The sequence below is a fragment of the Trachypithecus francoisi genome, unplaced genomic scaffold, assembly GCF_009764315.1.
Source record: "Trachypithecus francoisi isolate TF-2019V2 unplaced genomic scaffold, Tfra_2.0 Lachesis_group12, whole genome shotgun sequence".
NCBI classification, from domain to species: Eukaryota; Metazoa; Chordata; class Mammalia; order Primates; family Cercopithecidae; genus Trachypithecus; species Trachypithecus francoisi.
In genome coordinates this window covers 39959300-39985306 of record NW_022681457.1, presented here as the reverse complement: position 1 = coordinate 39985306, position 26007 = coordinate 39959300, and the positions used below count along the sequence as shown (strand labels likewise).

The following is a 26007-nucleotide window of genomic DNA, read 5'->3' as shown; positions in this document are numbered from 1 at the left end:
AGTACAATAACTGTGCCGGAAATCTTCTTGTTCTTTAGTTAAGGTGTCATTTAAGAAAGCCCCAAAGCTGTTTTCCTAACTCCCAGAAATTGCAGGCAAAAGTTAGTGTGCATCTCTGGGGAAAAAGTTCATACCTTTAATCCAGAGGAGACTATGTTACAAAAAAAGACTACAAACCTTTAGACTCTAATTTGGAAAGGTAAAAGGTCATTCTTTTAACAAAGAATGATAGCTAAAATATTTAATTTTATCCTTTCACTTATTTTACCCTATAATATGATTTTATCATGGGAATTCAAGAAATAAAAATTATTGTTCACCTTTATTACTGGTTTATTATACATACCTCCCCCCTAGACTTTACAAAGTTAAGAAAAATAGTTACCAAAACAGATCCTGCAAATTTAAAGAGTTGATAACATATTCTACCACATTTCTCACATGGAACTATTTAAAATAAAATTGTTTAATGAGGAGCATCATATAGTTGAAAACTGTAAAGCAACTATGTAGAATAAGTTTCATCTACTGCCTAGAATGCTAGCTTTCTTTCTTATTTATTTTTTTTTTTTTTAATTTTGAGACAGAGTTTCACTCTGTTGCCCAGGCTGGAGTGCAATGGCACCATCTCAGCTCACTGCAACCTCCACCTCCCAGGTTCAAGTGATTCTCATGCCTCAGCCTCCCCAGTAGGTGGAATTACAGGTGCATGCCACCATGCTCGGCTAATTTTTATATTTTTAGAAGAGACAGAGTTTCACCCTGTTGGCCAGGCTGGTCTCGAACTCCTGACCTCAAGTTATCTGCTTGCCCCAGACCCCCAAAGTGCTGAAACTACAGGTATGAGCCACCACACTTGGCCAGCCTTCCTTTTTAAAATAATTGTTTTCTGGTTGTGAAAGTTAATGTGTTTGTTTTATATTTAAAATGTGGAAAATACAAGCCTAAAGAAAAAAAGTCAGCCTGGCATGGTAGGTCATGCCTGTAATCCCAACACTTTGGGAGGTTGAGGCCGACATACTGCTTCAGCCCAGGAGTTCGAGATCAGTCTGGGCAAAAAAGTGAGATCCCATCTCTACAAAACACTGAAAAATTAGCTCAGTTTGGTGGCCTGCATCTGTGGTCCCAGCTACTTGGGAGGCTGAAGCGGGAGGATCTCTTGAGCCCTGCAGTGAACTGCGACTGCACTACGGCACTCCACCCTTAGAGAGTGAGACCCTGGAGGGAGGGAGGGAGGCAGGGAGGGAAGGAGGGAAGAAAAAGGAAAAAGGTAGGGAAAGAAAGGGAAGGAAAGAGGGAGGGAAGGAGGGAAGAAAAAGGAAAAAGGTAGGGAAAGAAAGGGAAGGAAAGAGGGAGGGAAGGAGGGAGGGAAAGGAAGGGAGGAAAGGAGGGAGAGAGGGAGGGAGAAGAAAGAAAAAGGAAAGAGAAAGAAAAGTCATCCATAAACTGACCAACTTGGCAGGGCACGGTGGCTCATGCCTGTAATCCCAGCACCTTGGGAGGCTGAGGCAGGTGGATCATCTGAGGTCGCGAGTTCAAAACCAGCCTGACCAACATGGCTGTCTCTACTAAAAATACAAAATTAGTCAGGTGTGGTGGTGCATGCCTGTAATCCTAGCTACTTGGGAGGCTGAAGCAGGAGAATCGCTTGAACCCAGGCAACAGAGGTAGAGGACAACCGAGATCGCGCCATTGCACTCCACCCTGGGCAACAAGAACAAAACTCTGTCTCTAATACATAAATAAATAAAATAAAATAAAATGAAAATTACACTGTAAGGTATTTTTCTTCTACACTTAAAAATAGATTTTACGGCCGGGCGCGGTGGCTCAAGCCTGTAATCCCAGCACTTTGGGAGGCCGAGACGGGCGGATCACGAGGTCAGGAGATCGAGACCATCCTGGCTAACACGGTGAAACCCCGTCTCTACTAAAAATATACAAAAAATTAGCCGGGCGAGATGGCGGGCGCCTGTAGTCCCAGCTACTCGGGAGGCTGAGGCGAGAGAATGGCGTAAAAAACCTGGGAGGCGGAGCTTGCAGTGAGCTGAGATCCGGCCACTGCACTCCAGCCTGGGCGACAGAGCAAGACTCCGTCTCAAAAAAAAATATATATATATATATATTTTACAAAACTGGGATATTACAGCACGTTGTCTTGTAATTTTTTTTTTTTTTCCTGAGACAGAGTCTCGCTCTGTTTCCCAGGCTGGAGTGCAGTGGCGCAGTATCTACTCACTGCAAGCCCTGCCCCCGGGGTTCATGCCATTCTCCTGCCTCAGCCTTCTGAGTAGCTGGGACTACAGGCACCGCCACCACGCCTGGCTAATTTTTTTGTATTTTTAGTTGAGACGGGGTTTCACGGTGTTCACCAGGATGGTCTCCATCTCCTGACCTTGAGATCCGCCCGCCTCGGCCTCCCAAAGTGCTGGGATTACAGGCTTGAGTCACCACGCCCGGCCGTAATCTGTCTTTTCATATTTTTCTTTTCTTTTTTTCCTTTTTTTTTTGAGACAGAGTCTTACTCTGTCGCCCAGGCTGGAATGCAGTGGCACGATCTCAGCTCATTGCAACCTCCGCCTCCCAGGTTCAAGCGATTTTCCTGTCTAAGCCTCCCGAGTAGCTGGAATTACAGGCGACTGCCACTATGCCCAGCTAATGTTTTGCATTTTTAGTAGAGATCGGGTTTCACCATAATAGCCAGGCTGTCTCAATCTCCTGACCTCAGGTGATCCACCCATCTCAGTCTCCAAAGTACTGGGATTACAAGCATGAGCCACCGCGCCCGGGCCTCACAAACATTTTTCGACATGTAAATCAAATTGCTTATCTGCCTAACTTATCTGAAAATATACTATGATTTCTAACATAATTTATTAGACCCATTTGCCTATAATTAAATGACAATTCCCATTGTAAAAATACTCTTGGGTGGAATATGTATTATTTATATAATTGCTGTTTTCTAATAAATAACATTATAGTCATACTATTCAGTTAGATTAGAAAAGCCACTTACACTTAAGCATCATTTTTTACCCCTTCATCTCACATTGCTATTTTAATTAATAAGCTTAAAAACAGTTGAAAACTATTATATACCTCCTATTCATGGTTGTTATTAACTCTAAATGCTCCTTAAAAAAAATTACAGTTCTGGCCGGGCAAGGTGGCGTAGGCCTGTAATCTCAGCATTTCGGGAGGCCAAGGTGGGCAGATCACGAGGTCAAGAGATTGAGACCATCTTGGCCAACATGGTGAAACCCCCTCTACTAAAATTACAAAAAATTAGCTGGACGTGGTGGTGCGTGCCTGTGGTCCCAGCTACTCGGGAGGCTGAGGCAGGAGAATGGCTTGAACCCAGGAGGCGGAGGTTGCAGTGAGCCGAGATCACACCACTCCACTCCAGCCTGGTGACACAGCGAGACTCCGTCTCAAAAAAAAAAAAAAATTACAGTTATAAGACATCAATCACTGTTTAGGGTAAATGTCTTGAAAACTATAGCTTACAAAGTTTTTAGTATTATGGATTATAATAATTTCATTTTTCTCAGATTAAAAACTAAGCATTGGATAAAAATTTTTTTAATGAAAGTTTACAACTAGAGTAGAAAGGATCTATATTTAGGTATCCAGCTGGGTCTCTACCTTGAAAACCAATTTATCAATTACACTCAGCACTTGTCTAACACATCTGCCACACTCCACAAAAGGGAACTTAGATTTTTTTAATCTTCTCCCATAATATCTTTGTGACAAATGTTAAGCCAAAGTGCATTTGTCAGAAAAACTCTACTACATAATAAAATGATCGATAGTATGCTCTGCCCCTCAAAATTTGTCACTGTGTACACTTACTTTGCCAAACAATACATGAGAGTACCACTCATAAAATGCAGTACACCTGAAACTGAACTTTTCTCCCTGAATGTCCCCCAAACCATTCTACATCCCAACTGCCTCATTTCCAATTATAGCATCATTGTTATCACAGGTTCCTAGGATAGAAATCTTGGGAGTGACATTTGCGTCTGAACCTTCTGTCCTCTCCCCTTTAGCTAAGTGTCATCAATCCACCTCCTACCCCATTTTTACCCTTACAATATTACTCATGCTTTTTATTTCCTTTGAATTCCCACTGCTGCCCCTAATCCCAGCCCTGATCATTTCCTCCTGTACTGTTCCAACAGCCTCTTACATGGTTTCTCCTCTAGTCAAATATAGCCACATTGGTCTCCTGGGCTTAATTCCCAAATATCTGCTTCATCATGTCATTCTTCAGTTCCAATATCATCTAAATGATTCCCTATTACTCTTTAAAACAAGCTTGGGTTCCCCACCTAGTTTTCAGAGCTCTTATTAATAGGGTCCTGAGCTGCTTTTGCAGCCTGATTTGCTACAGTCCCTGCAAAGCTAGGTTCCTCCCTGTCCTTAGCACTTCTCACAGGAAACCTTCCTTCCCTTGTCTCTATGTTTCCTCCCACCCTTCAAGGACAAGTTCAAGTGCAATCTTTCAGGGATCTTGCTCACGCAGTCCAGCCTACTCAATGTTGTTTTCCTTCTCCGAACATCCATTTAGATTTCCATAGCGGCTTTTAAATTTTACTCCACAATTCTGAATGTAACAAATGCCAAACTGAATCTGAATTTGAGCACCACCCCCCCACCTGGCATGGCACAGGTTTGGTGAGAAATTTAGTTTCGGTTTTGCTTTGAAGGCCTCTCCTTATCTCGCAGGCTTCAGAAGGCTGATGCTGCACTCTGTCCATCATAGACCAGACCATGAAGCTCTACGTCCAAGTCAGTGTGTGCACTCACAGGCCACCCCCACACCCACACCCAGTGTGTACAAGGGTCTTTCACCTGAGATCGCAAGCCCATAGCACTTAAAAGCTCTAATATCCTTATGCCATTCTATCAGATGTCCTGTCGCCTTTCATGAGAATGGGACATTGATCCCTGATACTGGTGGGATCTGCCACAAATCACCTGTCTCACAGCTTTCTTTCTTGAGGAAGTTTCTTTCCAATCTTACCACCTCCCAATCCCTATCACTCTCTAAGCCTTAGAACCCCTCCCAATCATGGACAAGTCAGCTCTCAGATAAATGTCACTGTTTAAATCTGCACTATAGCATGGATCATGGTCTGCATTATGTTCTGAAGAGGCAGTAACACATAATGTTCAGAGTACAAGCCTCAAGAGCAAACAGGACTGGAGTGCTATGGCCACACTTAGCCCGCCACTGGGCAGCCTTAATGAATTAACTGTCCAAGCCTCAGTTTACTTGGCTGAAAAACCCTCATAGGAATGGCATGAGAATTATTAAGTCAGGCCATAATAGCAGTAGTCCTAGTCGCAATGGGTTGCAATTACATAGCACTCTCCTAAGCACATACATACATTAACTCATTTCATCCTCAAAATACTTTATAGTTAAGTAAACAGGCATATAGAGGGGTTAAATAACACCCCAAATCACACAGTTTAAAAGCAGCCAAGATAGGAATCAAACCCAAGCAACTGAGCTCACAGTCTATGCTCTTCACCACTATACTATATTTCATTCAAATATAGCATTCAATGGTAGCTATTATTGTTAGTAGAATTACTTGATTCTTAATGTATCTGCCTCTTTATGTAAACTATAAGTTCCCTGAGGACAGCAAGCATGCTGACTCACTGTAACAGCTGTTAGAGAGCTGGCTCTGGAAGCTGACTGCTTGGCTTAGAAGTCTGCCTCCCTCGTTCACTAGCTGCAACCTTGGGCAAACTGCTTCACCTTTCAGGGTGGTTGTGAGGACTAAATGATTTCCTACTTAGAAAGTACTAGGAAAAGCGAATGGCAGCTACTATTATGATGTACTGACATATTTCATTAGTTGATATGAGATGTGATATTGTCATCTGTCTTTCCAGAATCCAAACAGTGCCAGAATTCTCAACAAATACTTGTTGATCACCAATTCATCCACATTGATTTTCCTGTTTCACATGGGTTTATCTTGTTTCTAAAATTATTCCTTAAAGAAAATGATACACCTTTATAATAATAGTAATAATAACAGATAACTCTTCTTGAAGACTTATTATGTATCAGGGACTGCTCTGTGATTTTTTTCATGTTTAATCATTTAATCCTCATAACAGCTCAATGTGGTAGACACATCTTCACATTTTGTATGAGAAGACCAAGGCACAGAAAGGTTAAATAACTTACCCAATGTCACATATCACAAGCCAGTCCCTGGCAGAGCCTACACACTTAACTACTGCAATTAATCGTCTCTTTCATAACTTTTTTCATATTCCCAAATATATTTTGTAGAATTCAGTATATATGAAAAGGTACCAAAAGTATTGATTGATTGAAATTTTTCCCTAGATACAGCATGAATAATCAAAAGTAATTTTTAAATGTTTGAAATGTCTATCTAAAAAGTCATCTAAAACTTAAAAGTCACAGTTTATCTCTTAATATCAAATAGGCTTAGCCTTTGAAGTGAGTACATCAGCTAAGCTGAATCATGAAGATGAGGTCCGAGTTTTCCAGCTGTGAATGACTCAAAAGACTAAGCTGCACTGCACATACTTAACATCCTATTCTGATGGCTACACAGCACAGAAATGAACCTTCTAAAAGAAGACATAACCCAATGATCTGTTACAAAATCTAACCCTAAAAGAAAGACCATCAATGCTTTAGAAGGTAAGTTTTTTTTCTTCCAATTTTCTTTCTGCTTTTGAAAACTCTTACAGAAATATTTTAGGCCTCCTTCCTCAAACCTCTTTCCATAAAGGGCATGCAAGAATCACAAATTGGAAAAATTTGCAGGATAAATGAAGTTGAAACTCATTTAAGTAAAACCGAATCAAAGCTTCATGGATTTGTTGTTTTTCTGCATTTAAAAGACCTTATAGGAAAACAAACGAGTTGGTCTTGTCTGGCCTTAGAGTCATTTAAATGGAAGAGGGATTTTCATGGCCTTGGGAAAATCTAGGTTTACAGGGCAAACTCTGCAGGGTTGAGCTCATTGTAAAGACATGTTCCTTTTCATTGGCAAAAGGAGAAAGGAAGTGAACCATGCCCTAAAAAATACCACTACAGACATTCCAGTCGATACTTGATAAGGACTGGGAATGCTGCCATCAACTCATGGCTAGAAGAAGGAAAATCTGGATCAGTAACCAGCTGACCAGGAGAAATCATGTTAAGTATGGGAAAGATTTCCCATTCAACTACAAACTTTCGACAAGGGAGTCATTTAAGCCAGTGGCTTTCAAATGCTTTTTTTCTGTGACCCACAGTAAGAAATACATACATTATATCATGACCCATAGATATACACAAAGATAATAAAACTGAAACACACATATTCATTTGTAACTGAAACAATATTTACAATGTACAAAGCACAATATTTTCAACCCTATTCTACTTTGTGTTCTAAACACACTGGTTGAAACCTACTGGCTGAAAAACAGTAATTTAAATTCTGACCAGCACAGAAGATTTTGAGGGTACATTTTCTAACGACCTTTATTCCTCCCTCAGAGCCCCACAGCCAACTTGGGAAAGTGCAGTGCAGCATCTGCTCGTGGGACAAGTGACTTGATCTTGAGTACTTGGATAAAGGCCACCCAGAAGGCCATCTCGTCCATGTCTGGCCATTCCTCAGTGCTGGCTCCTCCTTCTCTTTCTGCCTCTTAAATGCTGGTGTTCCCCTCAACGTTCTGTTTTTGGTCCTTTTATCACTCTCAGTGATTCAATCTATTTCCATGGCTTCTGCTACTGATCAAGGAAAATTACTCATAAATCTCATTCTCTAGGCCCCAATTATCGATGCTCATCTACCTCCTGTGTGTGTATGTGTATGTGTGTGTGTGTGTGTGTGTGTGTGTGTGTTTATTTTTTTATTTTTTGACAGGGTCTCACTCTGTTACCCAGGCTGGAGTGCAATGGCATGATCTCGGCTCACTGCAACCTCCACCTACCATATTCAAGTGATTCTCCTGCCTCAGCCTCCCGAGCAACCGGGACTAGAGGTGCTTGCCACCATTTCTAGCTAATTTTTGTATTTTTAGAAGAGACAGGGTTTCACCACATTGGCCAGGCTGGTCTCGAACTCCTGACCTCAAGTGACCCTCCCTCCTCAACCTCCCAAAGTGCTGGGATTACAGGTGTGAACCACCACACCCAGCCCTTTTGTACAAGTCTAACTGAATCGTCCTGCAGATTTCAAACTCATTTAGTCCAAAATTATACTTATAATTTATTTCCTATCCTATCTCCTTGCCCATATCTACTTCTTTACCAGCTTTCCTCATCTTAAAGAATGGCACCATACTCCCTCCCTGAAGCCACAAATCTAAGGTCATCATTTGCAGTCTCTCCTTCGTTTATTTCTATGTCCAACAGGTTACTAATTCAATCTCATTATTCAGTGGTGTGCAGGTAAACATTTAACAATCAGCTCTCCACACTAAAAAAATTAAAATAAAGAGCCCTGACTTACAGGACTTACCTATTTCTCTTTTATAAATATCCCATTATAGCTAATTTAAAACAATCAACCTGATGTCAGTGAAGGAAGAGATGTGTACCAATGGCTCCAGCACACCACTATCTATTCCTCCAAACCATTTCTCTTCTCTTCATGCCTACAGGCACTGCCTTAATTCATCTCTCTCGCACTGAACAAATGATAGCTATTATTGTGAATAGAACCTTTATGATCTCCTAATCTCTATCTCATATCCCTTTATCTAACAGTCTCCAAAATATCTTTGTAAAATTAAAGACTCATCATGTTACCCCTCGGCCTCTTTATTGCCCAGTCTTTATCTTCATATATAAGGCTCTTGATATATTTGTTCTCTACTGATTCTTGAGCTTCATTTCCTGTGACACCACCACCTATAACCTCTAACCAAAAACACCGGCAAACATGGTATTCTCTATCTCTGTAACTTTGCTTATTCTGTTTCCACTTCCCAGGACAACCTTCCCCAATTCATCCACTAAGTAAGCACTATTCATCCCTTCAGACTCAACTCAAATCTCTTTCCTTAGAAAGCTTTTCCTGGCCGGGCGCAGTGACTCACACCTGTAATCCTAGCACTTTGGGAGGCCAAGGCGGGTAGATCACGAGGTCAGGAGATTGAGACCATCCTGGCTAAACCCTGTCTCTACTAAAAATACAAACAATTAGCCGGACATGGTGGCACACGCGTGTAGTCCCAGATGCTCGGGAGGCTGAGGCAGGAGAATCACTTGAACCTGAGAGGTGGAGGTTGCAATGAGCTGAGATCACGACACTGTACTCCATCCTGGGCGACAAAGCAAAACTCCGTCTCAAAAAAAAAAAAAATAGAAAAAGAAAAGAAAAGCTTTTCCTGAACTTCTTAAATACACTTGATGTCTCCCACCTCTATACATCCAGTATATTTTAGTACCTCTAACAGCCTTTATTAAATTTATTTATTTTTTCATATCCATCTCTTCTCACTAGACATGAGTTCCTAGATCTGGATCTTATTCATGCATGTACCAAGTAGGTGGTATGGTAATGGTATACAGTACGCTTTCAATAAAAGGTGACTATGATTGTCTAGGACAACTAATACCCTAAGACAAGCATATACTAATTGCTCAACAAATGTCAGAATGGAAACATATCAGTGTGCTCTTGCTATCTTCCCAAAGCCAGAGGAATGCTAAAATACCAGTACCTTCTAGATTATTAGAAAGCCCAAGATCTACTTCCATAGTCAAAGAACTGGTACTATAATTTTTTTCCTATTATCCTCTATAATTTCCTAGTGCTGCCATAACAAAGTACCATAGATTAGGTGGCTTAAACAATAGAAATTTATTTTCTCAGAGTTCTGGAGGCCAGAAGTTCAGGATCAAAGTTTCTCTAGGGTTGGTTTCTTCTGAGGCCTCTCTCCTTGACTTACAGATAGATAGTTATCTTCAAGTTCAAATGGCATCCTCCCTGTGTCTGTGTCTAAATTTCCTCTTCTAATAAGTACACCAGTTATATTGGATTAGGGCCCACCCTAATGACTTCATTTTAACCTAGTTACCTCTTTAACCTAGTTACCTTTTTAAAGGCCTTATCTACAAATCCAATTGCATTCTAAGGTACTGAAGATTAGGACTTCAACATGTGAATTTTGAAGGACACAATTCAGCCCATAACAGCCTCCTGCTAGACTATGAGCTCCTCAAAAGGCAGGAGCCATAGCTTAGTCTTCCTCCTTAGTATTTTCTATGCCACACAGAGTACCTGAAACACAGAAGAGTCTCAATAATTTGTGAGATACATAAATTAAAAATATTTCTAGAAATGTAGTCACAACTGGTAATTATGGTCCCCTCCAAATCTGATGGCCAGCACCAAGGAAAATGTGACTTTACTCTTTCTCTGAAAGAAAGTTGGATGCTGTCATCATCTCTAGATAGTCCACTGCCAAACAGCTATGTAGGTGGCACCCAACTCATAGCAGAAAAATAAAATCCAAGGCCAAATGCCCACAACCATTTACAATACCCTTCTCCCTCCAAATCCATTCCAATACTCCCAGACTGATAGATATCATACATGGCTACAGTCAGATTCAAAATCAAGAGAAAAATCAACACTGCTGTCCCTGCAGAACAAGATATAACAGCTAAGGAGAAATAGCAAAATGGGGATCTGCTACTTTTTTCCTACCTATAAAGAAACTTATCCCTTCCTGTTATGTGGGATTTTGGTAGGTCTCTCACATAGCCTGCCTTCCCCATTATCAAGATGGGTATAAGACCTACTTAGTTGCTCCACCTCTCCACCTGAATCCTGAGTGAAGTGATATGAAAATAGAAAATAATTGCCCGGAGTCAATTCAGCCAGTGCCATGAAGGGTTCCTGGTACACACATCCCTGAAACAGGCTTGGTTCCTGACCTTGTCAAGGCTCGATTGACTGTTTCTGGGACCTACATGGTAGTCTCCAATAAATGCCTTTTTCTGAAATTAGATAGTGTTTATTGCATAGCTCTCCATCAAAGAATATTAACACATATAATGGCCCCTGGAAGTGGAGTGTAGCGAGTAGTGGACCTAAAATATGGACATGAAGGCAGGCAGTAAGGATTTCCCCACCCACTACAAAGAAGTGGTGCTTGCAGTCCTAGTTATGCCATTGCAAAGCAGCCAACTATGCTCCTTCCTCTTGTGATTTCGGATATAGTCCACATGCCTCTCCAGGCTAAGTCTTTAGGGAAGTTGGTAGGAAAATGTCAAAATACTGATGCATATAGCCATTTCTGACAGCTTTTGTTAAGATCCTATAAGTGACTTAGCTACAGCCAAGGTGGCCTATCTGAATGCAGAGAAAACTCTGCCTCACTAAGACTGGCCCTTTTCCTGGTAGAAATCCAAGAGGACAGAGAGTCAGATAATCATAAAGGACTATGAAATTTGAATTATTGGCCCTGAGTCAATAATAACGCTAGAAAATACAGGAAAAAAGGAAGGAAACATAGCAAAAGATAAGATTAGGACCAAGAGAATTGGGGGAAGCCTGATTCCCCAAGTACCCCCTGATGTATATTCCCCACTCTGGCAAAGAGCTAAGCACTGGGATGAAGCTAAAGGATGAGGAACAAAGTAGCTTTGTCTTTATCCCAGAGGCAAAACAATAAGCAGAAAAATTCGGGGCTGGAGGATAGGCAGAGCAGCCAGGCTTACTTTTAAGAAAGAAACCCCTCACGCTAGGGCCCAGAGTCAAGAATCAATCCACAGCACGGAAAATGCATAAAGACCAGCAGCTTGAGTTAAACTTCCACAGAAACCTTGGAAAATAAAAACTTACTCCTCCAAATTCAATCTCTGGGTGTCCTAACCAACAGCACTACCAGAATTCAGTGTGCTCAAATAATATACCTCTATTAGGAAAATCCTACTCAGAGTGCTTCGCAAATGTGTCCATTGATTTCATGAGGCAACAGAAAGCCAGTTCAACAGTAGTTAGGTACATAAGGCAGTGAAGTATTCTGACTCTACACGTGTCTGATATCGAAGGGAAAATCTAATCATGGAACAATAATAGCTAAATACAATGAGCTTTGTAACATTTAAGACTATCACCAACCTAGCATCCAAGTTAAGGTATACCAACAACTTTATACAAAGACACAGGGACCAAAAGATTTAGATGCAGACAATGGGGAGAAAAAAAAAAAACAGAAAAATATACTCTGGAAACAGATTATATAGTGGAGATAAATACAGAAAAAAATAGATTTCTTGAGTTGTACTAATAGAACGGCTTTGATTTACAAAAAGTCTAAATCAAATAAGAATACTTATTGCAAACCATCTACACCCTGTCAACTTATTTCACCATGTTATCTGGGGAGTCAGGTTACCAAATGAAGCCATCTTGAAAAGAGTTACTGAATAGAAACCTGAGTGCTGCTTTCCTTCCTCTGTGAGAAGTGAGCTCAGATGCTGCAAGGCACCAGGCAGAATCACAGCATCTACAGAGGTAGTTCCTAGAGTGCTCCCTCCAGGAGGTACTGGTATAAGGCATCTTTTTCTTACACCTTCTGGAAAACTGTCTCCCACAGGTAATATAACCTACACTTGTATTTCTGTTAAATGGTGCAGAATCATGTAGAAGCAGAGAAAAAATTCTAATTCCATATGCCTAGGACCTGTCACTTACTTGCTAAGAGAGAGAAAACGTAATTCCCCAGATCCACTGCATTCTTCCATTATTTCCAATAACTGCCCTGAGAAAATGGCATTAGAGACAAACTAAAAGGAATATTTATGTTCTGTGAACAAAGGAAAGAACATAGTGTGCGTGGGGTCATGATGAGTAAGAGCAAGCCTGAGATGATTCTGCTAAAGATATTTTAACGCTGATGAATGCTAGGCCTTGGTTTGGCTTATTAAAATAGTTCTGGGTGGTAAGAGAGAAGCTGGCACATTTTTCTGTAGATGAGATAGCCCTGGGTGATTGAACAACAGTTGGAATACAGCTGCCATGGCTAAAACCAAGCAAGTACAGATGTCGCCCCAAAGTGGAAATAATTTCATACCATCCCACGCTGCCAAATTCAAACCCCAATGGAGGAAAGATATTGGGGAAGGAGGTCCTTAAAATGAACTAGATAAAATGGACTAGATAACTATTTTAAATACCATTCTGTATATAACTACAATTTTTGCTGCTGAGATCCATGAGCAAGTTATTATGGTTTAAAGAGCTCAGTCAAAAATCTTACTGCTCAGCAAAATGAAAACAATACAATGTGCTGTTCTCAGAGACAGGAACAGCTACATCAAATTCAGTCGCTAGACATTAGACTTTGTAATTTCAAATGTTTGGAAAATGTCCTTTTACAAGGCAATAATTTTCTCCTTTTTCTTCCTTCAATAGTTGTCTTTCTTATAAGTAGTGCTACCATTTTCTATATTTTTAACTGATATGTTAGATAAGAAGACACTAAAAGCACAAAGGACCATACCACAGTACTCATTTCCCTTAGAAAGAAAAATCAGGGAAAGGGAACATTTCACACACCCACCCACCGACCCCTGACTTACCAAATGCCTTCTTAGGTTCTATTAACTTCATGGTAAAGAGTTCCTCTTTTTTTAATTCCTTTAACTTCTTAGCAACATCATAGTGACGCCACCCAACAATATTTTCTCCATTTATGGATTCAATATGATCCCCAACACAGATTGTTTTAACTGAGTCAATAACACCACCATCTTTAATTCCCTGAAAGAAAATTAATGATAACATAATATAAAATAGAACTGTGTAATGAATGCACCAGTCTCATCTGATTTTGGAAGCTAAGCAGGTTCGGGCCTGGTTAGTACTTGAATGGGAGACAATAACAGGTGCTATAGGTTTAAAAACAAAACAAAACTGTGTAACAGTACTTTTTATGCTTTCGAGACGTTATATACAATGTATTGACATAACAATGCAGTCTGATGCTCAGTTAGAGATGGAAGACTGAGCAACCAAGAACCACTATCTTACCTCCAACCATTCTTTGTCTTCCTTATCATTCAGAATTCAGCTCACTCATAGTTACTACCTCCTCTGGGAAGCTTTTCCTGACATTCCCCAACCCACTCCCCCAAGAATGAGTAAGGTGCCACTCTCATGCTTCTATAGTACATTTTGCTGTATATGCTGAACTCTAAACTAAGCACTTTACATTTGTTATTTCATTTAATTCTAACAACCTTTATGAGATTCTCATGTCACAGGTCAGGAAGATTAAAGCTTCAGAAGATCAAGTAATTTGCCAGATTCAACATACCACAGTGTGATTGTTCATTTACTTCTGTCTCCATTACTAAACTAATATCCTTGAGGACAGAGATGGTCTTATTTACTCTGCACATCTGTGCCTAGCACAATATCTGCAGAGTCCCCTTCATAAGTGATTACTGAATCATCTCAATTGAGGCCCATCACATAAGAATAGAGCTTGAGCTTTTTCAATTGGCTGCATTTAGTTACAAATGCAAAGATACAAAGAATAATACCATCTTAGCTAAGATGCTTGATACCTAATAAAAGACAAGTATGGTTATCATTTTGGGAGCCAGTAAGGGTGATTTGATGCTATTGTTTTTCATTTATGTATTTTAGATGAAGAGAATGTAGGACCCCAAGGAGAAACTTCAAGTTGGTCTTTCTTTATCTTACTTCTCTATAATACATCCTCAGGGTAGAGTCTCAAAATGGTATCTAGTACTCCCAAGAACTTCTGAAAGAATTTTAGGCACAGGAGCTCCAGAAAACTCTTCCAGAATTGCAGAAAACAGCCCTGCAGAGGATGTACAAGTTCTTCCACGGTGATGAGGAATAGGGCAAAATGAAGGCCATAAACTGTCTCAGAAGTCCCAAATCCTTCATAGGAATGATAGCACTATCAGGAGCAGCTGCTATTGTATACTAAAGGCTGTGTATTCTCCACCCTTGCTAGTTGGAAGTATAACATCTTCTGAATCAGCAGGGTGATTGATCATTGTGTCCAAGAGCTAGGAGAAAACAGATCTCATCTACCTCCAACATCTCCATCATATTGTCATCAGGAACAAGAGTAACTTAGGAAGGTTAAGCATTTTTAACATTTAAATTTCATTATTATAAATCAAAACTCACAACAGATTTCTTTTTTACCCCAAATTTTAAGAATATTGCTATATTCATTCATTCTAATAATGACTGTTAACATGCTATATGCAAATGTTACAATAACGCCAACTTTAACAGAGCCCACTGTCATTACAAATAGTTAAGCAAAGAAACCACAAGTTTCATAGTCTACCTGACATTGTTTTATTAGAAACCCATATTAAACTTATATCGCTAACAGAAACAATGGGAACCACTCAGTACAACTAGAGTTTCTGAACTGTCACAGAAAAATAAACAAGATTGAAGAAGACTAAAGTCTAAAGAAGAAAAAACTATTAAATACTGTTCCACAATTCGTAAATCATCAAAGAATTCAATAATCAATATTTAACTTTGATTTTTCTTCTTAGCTTTTACTCTAATTTACCTCTTGACATATCTTGAATTTATTTTTTTCTTTGGTCAACTACACCATACAAATTTCAGAGTCTCACCACACAGTATTTTTAGCTTAAGATTTAGAGTTACAATTTTATTTTAAATAAACATTATATAAAAGTTACAGACTTTGAAGACACATCTGAATCTCACCAGCGAATTAAAGGTCAGAGTAACAGAAATGTAGGGTTGCAGAGGCCCATGAGTCAGTCGCCTCATCAATCCTAGAGATGCCTCAGCAACCAGAATAGTGCCCAGATAGAGGGAGAGAAAGGCAGTTACCAGAAGTCAGAGCAGGTAGCAGGGTGAGAGTCCAGGTAGCAAGAGAAAAGTCACAGCACATATCACTATCAGAGGCAGCAGATAAGAATCTGGAATGAAGACACAGGAAAATCAATATAGGGAACTTGGAGAAGATGAACCAGATATAGAATCAAAGTTGAAGGCATGGATTATATATTTTATGGGTTACCTGAGCCTTAGCCTCCAAAGTGGGTAGAATAAACAATACGGGAGCAATGGAGACAAGTTTCTGAAACCTAATGTGCTTTGATAATCATACAATAACTTGACAGAGATTAATAATATTGCCAAAGGTACTAATCAGATGCAAAGGAATAAGAGGGAAAAAAAGAGGCATTAATGCTATACTTTATTTACTGAGTTATTTATACCATTCTCTATAACACTTAGGAACTTTCACCTGTCTTTGGAGCTTGATGCTGCAAAGGTAGAGAAGATTTATTTACTTATTGGAAGATAGGATTTACGTTATTAAACATAGAGGTTTCCAACCATTTCAGATCATTATTATAGTATCTCCCATTATGTTCATCCCATATATTTAGAGAATTCTGCCTTCTCATCACAAATGTCAGCAGAAGTCTAGGACAGCATACATTCTCCCTAAAATCTTTTTTTCCCTTTTCAATTCATTTAATTTCAACAATCTGTCAAAAACAGCCAATAAACAAATACTGAATTATATTCTGTTGGGTTTTTTAAAAGCTCTAGACTACAAAAACATCTTGTATGTCTCCCACCCTGAGCACCCTGCTACTTTTCCATATACCACATGCCACCCATAGACACAAAGCCAGGGGGTGAAGCTGACATAGTCTACTTGGAGCCAGTAGACGGGAGGGCGTTGAGTCCTGATGAAGCACTTATGGACAAAATGTAGTTCATTGTGGGGTTGAAGTTCTTCAATATGAAGAAGAAGCAACAATAACCAAGACCAGGAACAGAGTGTTGTTATAGAAGATGGAAAATGTTGTAGCTTCAGAATCAGCAACTTCATTCTTCTTCCACAAGATTCTTACATCTTTCTCTTTCTGAGACATCTTTCTATTATCAGCTTCAGAAAGTTTTTGAATCACTGCATCCTCCCTCTTCTGTGCTACTTTGTGCTTGAGAACAAATTTCACATTCTTGTATGCAAAGGCTACCAAATATGTACTTTCTAGGATCATCACACTATAGAAAACAGCAGACTGAATAAGATCCATATGCCATATTCTCCAGTATAACTGGATGGGGATGGCAGACACGACGAAAGCATTCCTGAAAAAGATCGCGAAGGACTGGGCCGAGAGGTTGCCGCTGAAATCCTGCAGGAGCAGGTCCTCCTTGGACAGCTGTTTGGAGCTGCCTTTGGTAGCTATAGCGGAAAGGGAGGTGAGAACAGGGAAGGTAGAGCCAGCCGCCAAGCCAGGCAAAGGCCCCTGGCTCCACCCCTGTGGCCGCCTTATCTGATCCACTCTCCCTAAAATCTTAAGCACCAGACTCTGAGCTGCATGTCCAGTCGCTATGATCAGCAACTTTGAGATTTGTGTTGCTGATCCTTCCAACACTGTCCTCAAACCTCGCTCATAATAATAAGCTAACAGTCATACAGTTGTAAATAGTTATCTCATTCAGTCCTCACAATAAGCCTAGGAAAAGGATATTTATCATTCCATTTAAGGAATGAGGAATTTAAGCCACAATAATTACATGGCTTGCCCAAGATAACACATAATAAACAACAGAATTAGGTCTCAAACAGAGATGACATAATTTTTAAAATTAAAAATGTCTTTAAAAAAGGTATAGAACCCAAGTTCTTCTGACCTAAAGTACAAAGTTTTGGGTTATAAATGTACAAAATGATCTATCACCTTTGAACTCTGAATTTTTTTTTGACAGCCTTATTTTTCCATTTTCCATTTCCTTATTTCTACTAAAGCTGTTTTTCATCAACACCTCATCATGGTCTCCAGATCTCAAACATCTGTTTTCACAAATCATCATGTCTATTCTGGCTTTACAGATCTCTGCTCGGATCCTAGCTTCCATCCTATAATCCTCTGCCTCCTTGACTTCCTACATTTCCAGTCTTGCTGATTCTTAGTTTGGGCAAATGAAAAAGTAAAATGTTAGAAAGATGTAAGTATCATATTTCTCGAAATGATCACTCTTAAATGTGGTGTACTAAAGCAAAAGTATGGCAAATCATAAAGGTCTGTAAGAGATATTCTGAGAATGACAGTTTTGTGGTTAGTCAAACTATTTCAATTTAAAACAAAGTCAGGTGGGTTTTTAAAAATCAATTTAGCTCATTTCTTAATTGCATGTTATAAATCCTTATTTTTATTTTAAATTTGAAAATACAAGTCTCAACCGGGAGCAGTGGCTCATGCTTGTAATCCCAGCACTTTGGGAGGCCGTGGCAGGCAGATCACCTGAAGTCAGGAGTTCAAGACCAGCCTGGCCAACATGGTGAAACCCTGTCTCTACTAAAAATGCAAAATTACCCAGGCGTGGTGGCACATTCCTATAATCCCAGCTACTCGGGAGGCTGAGGCAGGAGAATCGCTTGAACCGAGGAGGCAGAGGTTGCAGTGAGCCAAGATCACACCACCGCACTCCAGCCTGGGCGACAGAGCGAGACTCCGTCTCAATAAATAAGTTAATTAATTAATTAAAGTACAAATCTCTTCTCTTAAACCAGGTGTCATCAAACTATGGCTCACAGCAGAACTCCAGGGTGGTGTGTACCCTCCACCATGGGCCACCACCTGTTTTTATATGGCCCATGATTTATGAACGGTTTTTACCTTTTTGAATGGTTCAGAAAAAAATCAAAAGAAGATTTGTGATGTGAAAATTAGAAGAAATTTAAATTACAGTGTCTATGAGTAAAGTCTCAGTGGGAAACGTGCATGCTCATTCATCTAAGTATTATCTGTAACTGTTTGTGTGCTACACGGGCTTAGTTGAGTAGTTGCAGCAAAGACCATATGACCCACAAAGCACAAAATATTTACCATCTGCACTTTACAGAAAACATTTTCCAGCTACTGTCTTAACTATACACAGGTTTTGTTATATGTATGCTCTTAATTTTCTGATTAAGTTATTTATATACTTTTTCTTCTTGGAAATGTTGAGACTTAGATACTAAAATCATGAACATTTAAGTATGTTGTTTTTTCACCTAAAAAATTTCATCTGGGCCATGTATGGTGGCTCATCCCTGTAATCCCAGCATTTTGGGAAGCCTAGAGAAAGGGATTACTTGAGCCCTGCTCAACTGAGCAACATGGCAAAACCTTGTCTCTACAAAAAACAAACAAAAAAAAAAACCAGTTTCATCTGTGTGAACTATACAAAACTATAAAATGCATTTCTCTGCCATTGATCTTTCCTAATTATGTAATGGTTTATTGTTAGAACAATTATTAAAATATTAGCTATTAACTGTTAATACTGCAGACATTTTAAGCATGTCATTACATTTATAACCCAAATAATACTATAACGTAGGTGCTAATGTTCCCACTTGAGAGAAGGCTCAGAAAAGTTTAATGCCTTGGCCAATGTTACACACCTGGTAAATAAGTGATCTGGCTAAGACTGAAAGCAGGCCTATCTGATTCTAAAGTCCATGCCCCTATGTACCACACTGCAACGCCTCTCTCACCATGGAATGCCCACCCTCATTTGAATACCTACCACACTGTCCTACTCTGACTTTAACCTACTCCTATTTCCAGCCAAGTTAAAAACATATCAAGTGCTCACTTCAGCAGCACATACATTAAAATTATAATCACACAGCATGGTCTCTGCACATGGTGATATGCAAACTCATGAAACATTCCATTTTGCTTATCTTGGCAAAAAGAAACACAGGAAGGATAAAACAGAAATTAATAAAATGGGTTATCTCTAAGGAGTGTGGAAAAGTAATGGGATAGAAGAGTTAGGAGAAGGAGTGACACATCTCTGAATGAATTTTTAAATATAGTTTGACTTTTTTTTTTAAGAGACAGTGTCTTGCTCTGTTTTACCCACACTGGAGAGTGGTGGCACGATCATTGCTCACTGCAACCTTGATTTCACCAGGCTCAAGCAATTCTCCCACCTCAGCCTCATGAGTAGCTGGGACTATAGGTGCATGCCACTATACCCAGCTAATTTTTTCCATTTGCTGTAGAGACAGCGTCTCACTATGTTGGGGTCAAGGGACTTTCTATTTGTTGTAGACACAGGGTCTCACTATGACTGGGGTCAAGTAGACCCCAGTGTCTGTTGTTTCCTCCTTTGTGTTCATAAGTTCTCATCATTTAGCTCCCACTTATAAGTGAGAACATGCAGTATTTGGTTTTCTCTTCCTTCCTGCATTAGTTTGCTGAAGATAATAGTCTCCAGCTCCATTCACGCTCCCACAAAAGACATGATCTCATTCTTTTTTATGCTGCATAGTATTCCATGGTGTATATGTAGCATGCTTTCTTTATCCAATCTGCTGTTGATTGGCATTTAGGTTGATTTCATGTCATTGCTATTGTGAACAGTGCTGCAATAAACATACACATGTATGTGTCTTTATGGCAGAATGCTTTCTAATCCTCTGGGTATACACCCAGTAATGAGATTGCTGAGTCAAACAGTAGTTCTGCTTTTAACTATCTGAGGAATTGCCATACTGTTTTCCACAATGGCTGAACTAATTTACACTCACACCAACAGTGTATGGTGGTTCCCTTTTCTCCGCAACCTCACCAACATCTTATTTTTTTACTTTTTAATAACAGCCATTCTGACTGGTGTGAGATGGTATCTCATTGTGGTTTTGATTTGCATTTCTCTAATGATCAATGAGGTTAAGCTTCTTTTTTTTAATATGATTGTTGGCCACATGTGTGTCTGCTTTTGAAAAGTGTCTGTTCATGTCCTTTGTCCACTTTTTAATGGAGTTGTCTTTTTTTCTGGTAACTTTCCTTATAGATACTGGATATTAGACCTTTATCAGATACACAGTTTGCAAATATTTTCTCCTATTCTGTAGGTTATCTGTTTACTCTGTTGATAGTTTCTCTTGCTGTGCAGAAGCTCCTAAGTTTAATTAGATCCCATCTGTCAATATTTGCTTCTATTCTGATTGCTTTGGTGTCTTTGTCATGAAATCTTTGCCCATTCTGATGTTCAGAATGATATTGCCTGTGTTGTCTTCCAGAGTTTTTATAGTTTTGAATTTTACATTTAAGTCTTTAATTCTTCTTAATTATTATATATGGTGTAAGGAGGGGTCCAGCTTCAGTCTTCTGCATATGGCTAGCCAGCATCATTCATTGGCTGCATATGGCTATCCCAGCATCATTTATTAAATAGGGAGTCTTCCCCATTGCTTGTTTTTGTCAGCTTTGTTAAAGATCAGGTGGTTGTAGCTGTGCAGCCTTATTTCTGTCCTCTTCACGCTGTTCCATTGGTCTATGTGCCTGTTTTTGTACCAATACCATGCTGTTTAGTTACTGTAGCCCTGTAGTACAGTTTGAAGTCAGGTAATATGATGCCTCCAGCTTTGTTCTTTTCACTTAGGATTATCTTGGCTATTCAGGCTTTTTTGTTGTCGTTATTCCATATGAATTTTTAAATAAATTTTTATAGTTCTATGAAGAATGTCATCAGTAATTTGATAGGAATAGCATTGAATCTGTAAATTGATTTAGGTAGTATGGCCATTTTAATGACATTGACTCTTCCCATCCACAAGCACGAGATATTTTTCCATGTGCTTGTCTCTTCTCTGATTTCTCTGAGCACTGTACCAGCTAATACAAAACATACTTACACACAGACCAGTGTTAATATAAAGCAATCACACAAAGAAGCCAACATAATAACCAGCTAATAAAACACAGATAGGATCAAATCCACACATATCAGTACTAACTTTGAATGTCAACAGACTAAATGTCACACTTAAAAGGCACAGAGTGGCAAGCTGGATAAAGAACCAAGACCTAATTGTATGCTGTCTTCAAGAGACCCATCTCACACAAAATAACACCCAAGATTCAAAATAAAGGGATGGAGAAAAAAATATACCAAGCAAATGGAAAACAGAAAAAAGTAGGGGTTGCAATCCTAACCCTGTTTTGTTTCAGACAAAACAGACTTCAAAACAACAAAAATCAAAAGAGACAGAGAAGGGCATTATATAATGGTAAAAGGGTTCAATTTGACAAGACAACCTAACTATCCTAAATATATATGCACCCAACACAGGAGCACCCAGATTCATAAAGCAAGTTCTTAAAGACCTACAAAGAGACATAGACTCCCACAGAACAATAGTGGGAGACTTCAACACTCTACTGACAGTAGTAGACAGATCATTGAGGTAGAAAATTAAGAAAGATATTCAGGACCTGAACTCAACATTGGACCAAATGGATCCGAAGGACCTCTACAGAACTCTCCATCCAAAAACAACAGACTATACATTCTTGTCATCACCACATGCCATATACTCTAAAATTGACCACATATTATAACTGGACATAAAACACTCCTCAGCAAATGCAAAAGAACTGAAATCATACCAAACATACTCTTGGACCACGGTGCAATAAAAATACAAGTCAAGAAAATTGCTAAAACCCATGCAATTACATGGAAATTAAACAACATGCTCCTGAATGACTTTTGGGTAAATAGTGAAATTAAGTCAGAAATCAAGAAGTTATTTGAAACTAATGAGAACAAAGATACAACATACCAGAATCTCTGGGACACTGATAAGGTGGTTTTAAGAGGGAAACTTATAGCACTATAATACCCACATTAAAAAAGTTAGAAAGATCTCAAATTAACTACCTAACATCACAACTAAGAGACCTAGAGAACCAAAAACAAATCAACTCCAAAGTTAGCAGAAGACAAGAAATAACAAAAACCAAAGCTGAACTGAACAAGACAAAAAAAAAAAAAAAAAAAAACCCATTCAAAAGGTCAATGCATCCAGGAGTTGGTTTTATGAAAAAAAAAGATAGGCCACTAGCTAGACTAAGAAAGAAGAAAAGAGAGAAGATCTAAATAAACACAATTAGAAATGATGAAGAAAACATAACCACTGAACCCACAGAAATAAAAATAACCATCAGAAACTACTATAAACACCTCTATGCACACAAACTAGAAAACTAGAAGAGATGAATAAATTCCTGGACACATACACTCTCCCAAGACTGGACCAGGAAGAAACTGATTTCCTGAACAGACCAATAATGAAATTGAATCAGTAATAAATAACCTACCAACCAAAAAAAAGTCTAGAACCTGATGGATTCACAACTGAATTCTACCAAATATACAAAGAAAAGCTGGTGCCCTCCCTACAGAAACTACTGAGGAAGAGGGACTCCTGCCCAACTCATTCTATGAAGCCACCATCATCCTGATATGAAAACCTGGCAGAGACACAACAAAAAAAGAAAACTTCAGGCCAATATCCCTGCTGAACATTGATGCAAACATCCTCAACAAAATATTTGCAAATCAAATCCAGCAGCACATCAAAAAGCTAATCCAGCATGATCAAGTAGGTTTCAAGCCCAGGATGCAAGATTGGTTCAGTGTAATCATATCAATAAATATGCTTCATCACATAAACAGAACTAAAGACAAAAACAATATTATTATCTCAATAGATGCAGAAACGGCTTTTGATAAAATTCAACACCCTTTCATGTTAAAAACTCTCATCAAACTAGGTATCGAAGTAACATACATCAAAATAATAAGACCAATCTATGACAAACCCACAGCCAACATTATACTGAATGGAAAAAAGCCAGAAGCATTCCTCTTGAAAACCAGCACAAGACAAGGATGTTCTGTCTCACCACTCCTACCTAACATAGTATTGGAAGTCCTAGCCAGAGCAATCAGGCAGACGAAAGCAATAAAGGCCATCCAAATAGGGAAAGAGGAAGTCAAACTATCTCTGTTTGCAGATGACATGATTCTATATCTGGAAAACCCAATAGTCTTGACCCAAAAGCTCCTTCAGCTGATAAACAACTTCAGCAAAGTTTCAAGATACAAAATGAAGATACAAAAATCCCTACTAGCATTCCTATACACCAACAGCCAAGCCAAGCACCAAATCAGAAAGACAATCTCATTCACAATTGTCACAAAAAAAAAAAAAAAAAATACCTAGGAATACAGCTAACCAGGAAGGTGAAAGATCTCTACAATGAGTAAATATTTTAATTTTTTAAAATAAAATAAAATAATTTTGAAAATAAAAATTTTGATGGAGAAGCTAAGAAATAACCCTGTGGGGCAGGATGACAATTAGAGGCATCATTACAAGTTCATTTTTTTTTTTTTCAGACAGAGTCTCCCTCTGTTGCCCAGGCTGGAGTACAGTGACACAATCTCGGCTCACTGCAACCACCACCTCCCAGGCTCCAATGACTCTCCTGTCTTGGCCTCCCAAGTAGCTGGAATTACAGGTGTGCACCACATCCAGCTAATTTTTGCATTTTTAGTAGAGATGGAGTTTCACCATGATGGCCAGGTTGGTCTTGAACTCCTGGCCTCAAGCTATCTACCTACCTCAGCCTCCCAAAGTGGTGGGATTACAGGTGTGAGCCACCATGCCTGGCCCAATTCATAACTTCTAATAAACACGTTCTCTAATTCTACCACTGAAAGGATCTAGAAATAATGCACTCCAGTAGCAATGTATGAGCACGGCTAACACTAGAACTTGACTTCAATGTATGAGCACAGCTAACACCAGAACTTGACTATCAATCTCTAGTAAAAATCAGAGCTTCTAAGAGAAAGAGTTGATTCTAGGCCTGGGGAAAATGAGATACAAGAACATCTTGTTGTGTTCTAGAAAGTAAGAACCTACTCAATAAAATGACAGGAGCCATGTCAAAAGGACATGGGGGCCCACTTACAGGGGTTCATGCAGGCCAAGTCTCAAGAAATTTGAGCATCAATATAATGGATCTTAATAGACTATAATCCATTGAGTAAAATATAAAGTCATGTACCCATGTTGACAATAAATAAGGGCAGCTTTTTCCCTATCATAAAATGCTTTCAGAGAAACATATAAGGAGTGATGGAATTATAAAAATCATCATTTTTTCCACCATTATAGGAAAAATTAATTTAGGCAAGACTCATCAACAGATACTAAATTTGTGCCATGCAAGTAAGGAAACAGGATATTTTCATGATATCAAAGCATCTCTCCACAATTACTTATCATAAAGGAAAATAATTTTGCAGTGAAAAAGACTGGTGGACACTACTTCAGACAAGTGACAAAAATTAACGTCACAAACAATGAGACAAACCAGTATCACGTACCTTCTGATGTGCTGCACTGAGAAGGACACAGCATCACTTATGTAATTTTCCTGCCAAAAATGCACAATCTATTTATCAACATGAGGAAACATCAGAAAAACCCAAATTCAAGGACATCCTATAAAAGGCTGAGGAACTATTCTAGATTAAGGAAGACTAAAAAGACATAAATGAAATACATGATCCTAAATTGGACCTGTATGAGGGGAAAATAATGAACACAATTAGGACAACTGATAAGCCTACAATGTGAACTATAGATTAGTTTAAAAGTATTATATCAATATCAGACTGTATGTATTTCATAATTGTACTGTATGTAGTTATATATAAGAGAATATCCTTGTTCTTAGTAATTACACCCTGAAGTACTAAGGGGTAAAGAGTACATATGTGTGTGTGTATAAGACAGAACAAAAAACTCAAACATGGCAAATGGTAAAAATTGGAGATTTGGATAAATGATGTATGGGAGTTCTTTGTATTATTATTGCAATCTTTATATAAGTTTGAAGTTATCCTCTCCCAATTTTTAAAAAATTTCATCAACCATGTGTACAGTGTAATATGCATCTCTCTTCTAAGTTGAACAATATGTTGGCAGTTTAGATTATACCTTGCTTTCTCCTTTGCTAACATGTCCTATGTCTCCACAGGGTTAGTGACTAGTACTCTGAGGCGAGCACATGTTTGACAAAGCATTTAAAAAAAAATAGAAAGACAAGCTCTGAATGTC

The 26007-nt window shown here is 39.0% G+C and overlaps 1 protein-coding gene and 1 pseudogene across 2 annotated transcripts in view; both read right to left on the bottom strand.

Moving 5' to 3' along the window:
* The window catches only part of GIPC2 (GIPC PDZ domain containing family member 2), a 99646-nt gene that overhangs the window by 38498 nt on the left and 35141 nt on the right, over positions 1–26007 (bottom strand). For both annotated transcript variants that reach the window (XM_033225386.1, XM_033225388.1), the window contains exon 3: positions 13604–13784. In XM_033225386.1, coding sequence (XP_033081277.1) covers positions 13604–13784 — 181 coding nt within the window. The remainder of the gene's footprint in view (positions 1–13603; positions 13785–26007) is intronic.
* On the bottom strand, positions 16532–17138 carry LOC117092141 (annotated as a pseudogene).